At 43.9% G+C, this 10324-nt stretch overlaps 1 protein-coding gene across 2 annotated transcripts in view; it reads right to left on the minus strand.

Moving 5' to 3' along the window:
* Positions 1-9220, minus strand: part of SAMD12 (sterile alpha motif domain containing 12) — a 279826-nt gene extending 270606 nt beyond the window's left edge. For both annotated transcript variants that reach the window (XM_054985228.1, XM_054985227.1), the window contains exon 1: positions 9124-9220. In XM_054985228.1, coding sequence (XP_054841203.1) covers positions 9124-9136 — 13 coding nt within the window. In that variant the 5' untranslated portion in view covers positions 9137-9220. The remainder of the gene's footprint in view (positions 1-9123) is intronic.
* Between the last annotated feature and the right edge of the window lie 1104 nt (positions 9221-10324).

Genomic DNA, 10324 nt, shown 5'->3' on the forward strand with positions numbered 1-10324 from the left:
GCGGGAACTAAAACTACAGGCATTCTGATCTTTTTGGCAAACTTTCTGGGCTTCAGAGAGAAGGTGGAAATAGTGGCATTATTCTTCCAAAATTCATACAGTCCATATAAATAACCAGGGACGTGGGGCAGAAAATGATCAAATGCTACATATTTCCATGGAAAGTTTTCTACCCCGCATATGAAAATACACTATCTACTGTTGTCAGGTTTGTTGTACTGCAAATCAATCATATTAGATAGGGTAAATGTGGGGTATGAACATAGACACAAATCCCAGTGCTTGTACCTGGTGTACTTGCCTTCTTTTGTTAACATTATTTAAATTTTGTTCACACTATTTAAATATCAGAAAATTTACTGGTCTCCAGACCACAGAGATCAGTTCCCCTGGAGAAAATGGTTGCTTTGGAGGGTGGACCCTATGGCATTATACCCTGCAGAGATCCCCTGTCTCCCCAACCCCCGACCTCCACAGGCACCGCCTCCAAATCTCCATGAATTTCCCAAACTGAACTTGGCAACCCTATTTGTAAATTCAAATATTGCGACAGACCAGAATTAGTACACGTTATTGAAACCTGCTACAAAACCCCAGCTTGAAATCCTGGTTTGTAATCCATCAGCAAAGCACATCACAATTAACTAGCATATGTTCAAACCACTGTTTATACATCGTATTTTATGATGACATCTGAATGCAGCCTCCAACTTCTGCCAGCATTCCTAGACCAGCCCTACTTAGGCTTCCTACAAGAAATACCACTGCAATTACCAAAGCAATTTGCTTTGAGCTCCAGTGCCATTCTTAGGATCGTAGAATCATAGGGTTGGAAGGGACCTCCAGGATCATCTAGTTCAACCCCCTGCACAATGCAGGAAATTCTCAACTACCTCCCCTTCTTCCACAAACACCCAGTGACCCTTGCTCCATGTCCAGAAGATGGCAAAACACAGTCAGGATCCCTAACCGAACTGGCTTGGAGAAAATTGCTACCTGCCCCCAAGGTGGTGACTGGCATTACCCTAAGCATGTAAGAAGGGGCCACAAGAACTAAGCATTGATGTAACCCTTCCTGCCCTCCCTCTAATGATCTACCTAGGTTCACAGAATCAGCATTGCTGTCAGATAGCCATCTGGCCTCTGTTTTAAAACCTCCAAAGAAGGAAAGCCAACCACCTCCCGAGGAAACCTGTTCCACTGAGGGACCACTCTAACTGTTCAGAAGTTCTTCTAATGTTTAGCCGAAAACTCTTTTGATTTAATTTCAACCCACTGGCTCTGGTCCTACCTTCTGGGGCAATGAAAAAGAACTCCGCACCATCCTCTATACGATAGCCCTTCAAGTACTTGAAGATGGTTATCATATCACCTCTCAGTCATCTCCTCTCCAGGCTAAACATACCAAGCTCCTTCAACCTTTCCTCATAGGACTTGGTCTCCAGACCTCTCATCATCTTCACTGTGCTTCTCTGGACTAGCTCCAGTTTGTCTATATCCTTCTTTAATTGCAATGCCCAAAACTGAACACAATACTCTAGATGAGGTCTAATCAGAGCAGAGTAGAGTGATATTATCACTTTGCGTGATCTGGACACTATATTTCTGTTGATACAGCCTAAAATCGCATTTGCCTTTTTAGCTACCACATCAAACTCTGACTCATGTTCAGTGTATGGTCTATTAAGACCCCTAGATCCTTTCCGCATATACTACTGCCAAGACAAATCTCCCCCATCCTATAATTATGCCTTTTTTCCTACCTAAATGCAGAACTTTATATTTATCCCTGTTTAAATTCATTTTATTTGTTTTAGCCCAGTTTTCCATCCTGTCAAGATCATCCTGTATACTTACTCTGTCTTCTACCGTATTTGTTACCCCTCCCAATTTAGTATCATCTGCAAATTTAATAAGCATTCTCTCTATTCCTTCATCCAAATCATTTATAAAAATTTTGAACACAACAGGTCCCAGGACTGATCCCTGAGGAACTCCACTTGTCACTCTTCTCCAAGAGGATGAGGAACCATTAACTAGCACTCTTTGGGTGTGATCTGTCAACCAATTACGGATCCCACTAACAGTAATAGGATCCAAACAACATTTTACCAACTTGTCAACAAAGATATTATGTGGAACCTTATCAAAAGTCTTACAAAAATCGAGATAAACTACATCTACAGCATTTCTCTGATCCATCAAGGTAGTAACTTTATCAAAAAAAGAGATAAGGTTAGTCTGACATGACTTGTTTTTGAGAAACCCATGCTGGCTCTTAGTAATCACAGCCATCCTTTCTAAATGCTCAAGGATTGACTGTTTGATGATTTGTTCTTAAACTTTTCCAGGTATAGACATCAAGCTGATGGGTCTGCAGTTACCTGGATCCTCCTTTCCCCCCTTGTAGGGCTTGTGTCCAGGGGTAATTTCAAAGAAAAAGAGCTGGAGGAACTCATTAGCATATGCCACGTCCCTTGACATCACCAGAAGTGTGTCATTAGCATAACTGATTTGCATATGCCACACCCCCTGACATCACCTATCCTGGCTGTTTTGGACCCAATCCTAGCCATTCAGGACCGAAATTGGGCCCAAAATGGCAAAAAGGGGCTGAAAATGGCCAAAAAGGGGCCCAAAATGGTCAGGCTCGGGCTGCTGCTGAGTGGGCGAGTGATCGACCACCTGTCAGAGGTCCGATCCGGGCCATTTTGGCCCCAATCCAGGCTGAAACAGGCCCAAAATAGCCGAGAGTCAGGTGGGCGGGGCCACCTGGCATGTGACCTCTTTGGGGAACTGCCAGAACTGCGTTCCTATGCGTTCCCCTTCAAAATGAGCCCTGCTTGTATCTCCTGTACTGACAAGCAATGACAAAAACTCCATGGAGTGACTTGTACAAAATACCCTACCGAGTTATCTTTGCCTGACTCACATTTTGAGAAAGAATATGTTTATTCAAATTTGTCTTCCCACGCAACTCCTTTTCTCCTATACATAAACCAAATGGGAAGGTGGGGGGGGGAGAGGAAACCTGCTAATATTCTAACAAAAATTCAAAAACCTTTCCATTATTGGCTCTGACCTATTTCTTTCATTCCAACTTGAAGGAAACAAGCAGTTAAAGAAACATTGTTGAAACTCTAAGGCCCAAAAATAGCCCCAGCCCTGCAGCGCTGCTGTCTCAATGGACTTGTATTTAAAGGCTGGCTGTATACTTCATACTTCTCCCCAACCAACTACCTACCAAATAATCCTTCTGTAAATGTAAAACAGGAAATGAAAACACTTGGTCAATGCTGAGCATATATCCTTTAGAGATAATCACCTTGATCTCTTTCTGTGCTGGCAACACTGCACATATCAGCCTCATAATGATCAGGAATATATTATCCAGTCCAGTATCTTCCAAACAGATAGTATCGCAAACACCGGGGTTTTCTTCCAGATGAAAACCGAAGGCCCACATGAATTGATGCTCAGTTATATATCGTTGTCCATATATTAGCAGGAGGAAGGAAGATTAACAGTTTACAGGGCCTTCTCGCCCCAAAGGGTTATACGTTGGTGGAAATGGTATTCAACGTGATTGCAAGGCCCACTTTGCAGCACAGAACACAGGGAATCACTCACTTCTTTAACCTCTCAAGTTTCCCCACAAACATTTTTGCCTTACATCAGCAACTTGAATGTCAACATAACATACTTCCTGTTGCTCTTTAGTAAGAAAAGTTATTACCTCGCTGATTCAAGCAACCAGGAAATAAGGTGCATTTTCTGGCCTAACGTCCCCAGGCAAAATGGGAAAAGAGCCAATTTTTAGCCAGAGAGCAGAGTTAACTTTTCAATGCAAAATCTCCTGTGCCATAATTGTGCTGATCTGATACCAAAGGAACACGTGTGCGTATCACTTGATGGAGCAAAGCATCAAATGACGACTTGCCCGTGAAAATGCACTTTCACAAATCAAACACCACAGGTAGAACTTTCATATCTCCCTTCTGAAGGTATCTGAAGAAGTGAGCTGTGACTCACGAAAGCTCATACCCTACCGCTAAATTTTGTTAGTCTTATAGGTGCTACTGGACTCTTGCTCTTTTCTACTGCTACAGACAAACACGGCTACCCATTTTGGCATATCTCCCTTACCAGAGTTGTTTTTCTACTGAGCCAGTTCACATGCCGAGACGTATGTGCAGTTATATCTCATGCTACCTTTCACTGACTTCAGTAGGATGCACTTCCATGTACAAGGTACTACTTCATAGAAAATTAAAAGCATTTTTTCATCCCACTGAAATCAGGACATGTTCAGAATATTCAACTTTCTGATCAGTACTCAAAGAAAGGGCATGCCCTCACTTGCTGGTATCACAACGTCAGTCCTCGCTGCTGAAGAAACAAGCCACTCCTTTGAAGTTAAACGTGTTCTGGTCTCTTTAGCAGTGGAAACAATGACAGTGAAAATATGTATGTCAATTTACATATATCAAATGCATGTCACTTCTATAGATTACAGTCAATGAAACCAACTTTTCTGGTGCAACCCTGACACTATGGTACAAGCTCTCCAAGGAAACCTAATAATAATAATAATAATAATAATAATAATAATAATAATAATAATAATAATAATAATAATAATAATAATCAGCCTTCAGGACAACTTAACACTAATTCAGAGCAGTTTACAAAGTATGTTATTATTATCCCCACAACAATCACCCTGTGAGGTGGGTGAGGCTGAGAGAGAGCCCTGGAAGAGCTGTGACTGACCCAAAGTCACCCAGCTGGCTTCAAGTGGAGGAGTGGGGAATCAAACCCGGCTCTCCAGATTAGAGTCTCGCCACTCTTAATCACTATACCAAACTGAATGTGTGTAAATTTCTGTCAATTTATGGTGACCCCATAGGGTTTTTAAGGCAAGAGACAATAGAGATGGTTTGCCATTACCTGCCTCCACACAGCCACCTTGGAAATCCTTGGTTGTCTCCCATCCAACTACTAAAAAGGCCAACCCTGCTTAACATCTAAGATCTGATAAGATCAGGCTAGCCTGGGCTATCTACATCACAGCCTGGATATTACAACTTGAAAACCAGTTTAAAAAAGAAAACAGTGGTCCTCTTTTTACATATGTTTATGTTTTTAGACTGGCTTGCACAGAACATTGCTGCTTTTACTGTATTTTTATCTTGCTGCTCCTTTAATTTTTTTTTCTCATAAGACAAGATCTTAAGAACCACACAACTGGTTTCGAAAGCATAAAGGCCTTTTGGGATTGCGTATTCCCATCCCTGTATCTAAAGGTTCTTTTTCATAGGACATGCAAGCGTGAAGCTTTAATCTTCAAAGAAGAAATATTCAAAAATCCCACTGGTGTAACAAAGCCCTTTGGTGTGGCCAAAGCAACTCTTCAGCATCTTTTTTAATTGTTTGTATCATTTTGCATTTTTATATGGTTTTAATCAATTTTATAGGCTGCCTCAACCTTTATAAGAGTTATGAAATTAACAAATCAGTATTAATGAAAAAGGTGTATTCAGGCTTTAGAAGGATAGATCTCTATTTTTTCTTCAAGGGAGCTACAACAAAATCCACAACACTAGAATGTGAGGCCTCTGGGACTTCTTCTAAGGTTTAAAGATATTGGCAATGTATGAGAAGGGAGTGCAGGTTGGGGAGATAAAGAGAACTGGGGCAATGTCTTGAAAAGAGAGACTCAAAAGGGTTTCTGGGAAAAAAATCAAGTCAAGAGGGCAGGCAGACATATTTTGAGCAGTGGAGAAAAACATATGCAGAAGGACCTAATTTTTCTTGTGTACATATTTTGGCAGGTAGGAGCTAGACTGATGAGAAAAGGATTAAAAAAACAGAAAATGAACATGAACGTTGTTTTTTCTTTCTCAGACATTTTTCTCTCCTTCCTGTCACAAAAAACAGTTCCTACAGGTTTGGATGAGTAGTGACAGAGAGAGATGGTACATTCCATTTTAGAAAGTTCAACAAAATTGAGAGGCAGTGTGGTGTAATGGCTAGAGCAATGGATAGGATCTGGGAGATCCAGGCTCGATTCCCCACTCTGCTATGGAAGCCTGTTGTATGACCTCGGGCCAGTCACATACTCTTACTCTAACTTAACTCACAGGTTTGTTGTGAGAGTAAAATGGAGAAGGGGAAACTGGAGTGTGCTATCCTAAGCTCCTTGAAGAAATGGCAGAATAAAAAAGTAGTAAATAAATAAGCCAATGGTGTTCAGGCTTTTTAACCTGAAGGAACCCTTTCCACCAGTCCACTGAGCAAGCCCTATGCACCCACCAGCTCCACAGTGGACTACCAAGGCCCTTGCACATGTATTCGTTCTCAGTCTCCGTGGCCACACAGGGACCTCACTTGAACTCTAAGCATGACCTAGAACATGCTGGACAGTCCCTACATGCCTGGAGAGTATCAATAAGCAACGGGCAAGCTGTTTTGGGGGGAGGGGGCTCTTCATTCGCCCTACCAACCTTCTTCTTGAGGAACCCCTGATAAGTTTCTGAGGAACTCCAGATCAGATATACCAAAAACCCTCTGTTACAACTGCGTGTGTGTGTGGAAAGTGTTGTCAAGTTGCTACTGACTTAAGGTGACCCCAAGAGACATTCAGAGGTGGTTTGCCGTTGCCTGTCTCTGCATAGTTATCCCAGACTTTCTGGGTGGTCTCCTATCCAAGCACTAAGTAAGGCCGACACTGCTGAGATTCTAAGAGCCAAGCTACAAGTGACGCCTGACACAGGTTGGACACTTGTCAGCTTCCCTCAAGTTATGATGGGAAATGTAGGCGTCCTGGTCTTGCAGCTGTAATGGAGAGCCAAGCTGTGAAACCAGAATGCCTACATTTCCCATCAAAACTTGAGGGAAGCTGACAAGTGTCCAACCTGTGTCAGGCGTCACTTGTAGCTTGGCTGTCAGATATAACAAGATTGGGCTAGCCAGGGCCATCCAGGTCAGGGCCTATCACAACTACCTTCACAAATTTCAGATTAGCCTTCTGCAACGACAAGGAGTTGTGTGAAACAGTTCATGCTAGTTGGGGACTCTTGTGGCTCTTTAAAGACTAACATATTCATTGTTTCATAAGCTCTTTTGGACTGGAGCCCACTGCATCAGAGGGATAAAGTTTGTCCTCAGATTGCAGATAAAATGTTTATAAAGAAAAAGCGGTCAAAAAGTAATGAAATGCAAGAGACACACAGATTGTACCTTCTGCATTGCCTTGCTAATGCTGCTTCAAACAGCTTTATTCCCTATAACCATAAGCATATATCCGTATCTGCCAACAGAAGACACATGTCAGGCGTCTAATGAAGTGGGCTCCAGCCCACAAAGCCTTCTGCCTCAATAAATCTGTTACGTTTTTAGGGTGTCCATACGGTTCTGATTTTATTGTAAAAGAAAAATACTGGTGACGCCTGTGAAATTTGAAAAAGATCACCATCTTTGAGAGGAGTCCACCTTTTGGGGATGTATAAATCATCATATGGATCCTGTAGTATACTTGGAAGACAAGCAATAGAGGTCCTCTGCCAAAACAAAAGAAGGCTAGGTCTACAGATAGTGACTGGATCATGGGAGACTTCTGGAAGCCCGCCACACACACACTTGAATTCCATGAGGGAAGAAAGTCAGGGCATTAATGTAATAAATATGTTAAAATGAACAAAAATGTCCCCAAGCCACAGTTGACTTATGACAACCCCTAGCAGGGTTCTCATGGCAAGAGACTAACAGAGGCAGTTTGCCATTGCCTGCCTCTGCAACCTTGGTCTTCACTGGAGGTCTCCCATCCAATTACTAAGGCCAACCTCACTTAGCTTCTGAGATCTGAGAAGATCGAGGTCTCCTAGGCTATCCAGGCGAGATGCTAAAAATGATGCTTAGATTCTAGATCCACTTTCTGTTTCAGCAGATAATTTCGCTCATGAAAGAAGGGAAGGGCAATTTTACTAGTTCTCCTCTCACTGCTCGGTGGCACTTCAACCTCTTGAGGGTTCAGTTACCTACTGCCCGGGAGGGGGGCCATGATTTGGGGAAGCATAGAACACTGCACTGTGAGGGGTCGGAAAAGTTGCTGTTTATGCCACACAGTTCGGCAGCTATTGCACAGGACCCAAGACAAGGCCTACCTGAAAGCCACACCCCTTAACTCGATGGGGCCCTCTGTACATGCTGGACGGCGCTCTTTTTAAACATCACGCATCCAGAGCTAGTTTTGTTAGGAACAGTTTCTGGGGCTCAAATTCAGGCCTTGTCAGAGACCAAGGGACGGATAACACAGTGAGAATTGCAGAATACTTTAGTCACTGTAAAAATTATAAACAAAAACCCGATCCAGGGCCCACACGCCAAAACACATTTTGGGAGGAAAGTAAAGGAAAAGCGAGATTTCGTGTAATACACATCTGGGGTGGGGGAGGGAATCAGGCAATAAGCACGGAGCTCTCTTTAACAAAAACCTTGCTTTCAAACAAAGTAGTGTTGGAAGCTGGGAAGAGGGAGTTTTGGGTTTCCAGGTCCAGGTTAGGAAATTCCTGGAGATTTAGGGGGGGGGGGGTTGCCTGGGGGGGGACCTAAATGGGGTGTAATGCCCCCCTTCCCAAAGAGCTGTTTTCTCCAGGGGAACTGATCTATGTCACCTGGAGATCAGTTATAATTCCGGGAGATCTCCAGCCACTACTGGAGGCTGGCTGCCCTAAATTCTGGACACTGGCAGCTTAGACATGGGCCAGCGAGGCTAAGGTGGGGGGGGGGACTAGCCTTACATGCATTGGTGGGAGAGGGTGGTGGTCCCTCTCCGGCTGATTCCGAGTAGCTCCCCCACCTTCTTCCGCATCGCAGTGCCCGTTCATGCAAATACCTGTGCCAAGCCCACCCCCAGCCCTGTGGCATCTGGCAAAGGTAAGAGACGCTAGCCCTCCTTTCTTTCTATTCTACCCCCCCCCCCCCACAACGTGACTGATGCATTGGTCCTTGCTCAGGTAAGTGCCAACGGAGGAGAAATGGAGGTAGGTGCAGGAGGAAGGTGGGGCGCCCGCAAGAGCAAGGGGCGCCCCTGGCTTTGCAAAAGGAAAAGGCAGCCCTTACCTTCCACAGCCATTCTCTCAGAGCTCGCTTAGTGCATGCATAATTCGCCTGCCAGGAGGTGCTTCTCCTCCTCCCTCTTCCCCACCCCTCCTTCCCTTCCTTCTCTCTCTCTCTTTCTTTCTTTCTTTTTTCCACTGTTTTCTCTTTCGCTCATCTGCAGCCAAGACGATCAACCTGCAGCAAGCAAGGGGGAAGCTCGTCCCCCAAAGCAGGCTGGGAAGTGTAGTTTTTTTCCCCAGGCTAAGCCACAATGCCCAAACTGTTTGTCCCTTTGTAACTCCCTCTATGAGCACACCCAGTGCTCTGAATGGCAACGCAATACTTCGGGGAGAAGGAACAAGGCGCTCGCTGTCTCGCTTCTTTGCCACCCTAAGCCCACATGGAAATGAAAACTACACATCCCGAGATACAATGCGGTGAGATTGAGAGGCGAGCTGGTGTAGGGCTATTTGACTGAGGACTTCCTTGTCAAATTAAAGGAGGGGGACAGGTAAAGGCTAAGGTGTTGGAGAGCACAGTATTGGAGGTGTGCGATTAATGCGCCTTTTGTAGCCTCAGCCAAGCGGGGAAAGAAGCCCTTATCTTTCACATGCTAAATTCTTTGCAGGCTGCTAACTTGCAAAATGGTTGCAAAATAAATCTAAGTTTTAATAAATATTATAGGAAGTAGGATAATGCAATTTGTATAATGGTTCCCTTTGGTCTAGTCAGTTAGGCAGTTTCAGGTAGGTAGCTGGGTTGGTTTGCAATAGAACAGAAGGATTTGAGGCCAGTGGCACCTTAGAGACCAACAAGATTTTCAGAGCTTTGACTGGCCTACCCAGTGAGTAGAGATGCCAGACGTGTGAGTAGAGATGCCAGATGTTTGCTAGGTGAGTAGAGATGCCAGATGTGTGTGTGTGGAAATCATGTGTGCAACACTGTTTCACCAATGTGATAGGCAAGGCACTGAGGTGACCAGGGAACCCATTCTGCACACACGTACATACCTCTGGATCAGGGGTGGGGGGGCAGTGAGGAGATGTTTCCTCGCTGTATAGGATATGACATCCTATAAGTAGTGTAATAAGATTAGGGTTACAGAAATTAAAAACAAGTAAAAAACTGAAACAAAGCATAAAAATTAACATAGCATATTGAACAATGCAGAAATACATAATAGGAAAATGCATACCGCATCAGATAGCACATACTATACACA

Source organism: Eublepharis macularius, chromosome 7 (genome assembly GCF_028583425.1).
Source record: "Eublepharis macularius isolate TG4126 chromosome 7, MPM_Emac_v1.0, whole genome shotgun sequence".
Classification (NCBI taxonomy): domain Eukaryota; kingdom Metazoa; phylum Chordata; class Lepidosauria; order Squamata; family Eublepharidae; genus Eublepharis; species Eublepharis macularius.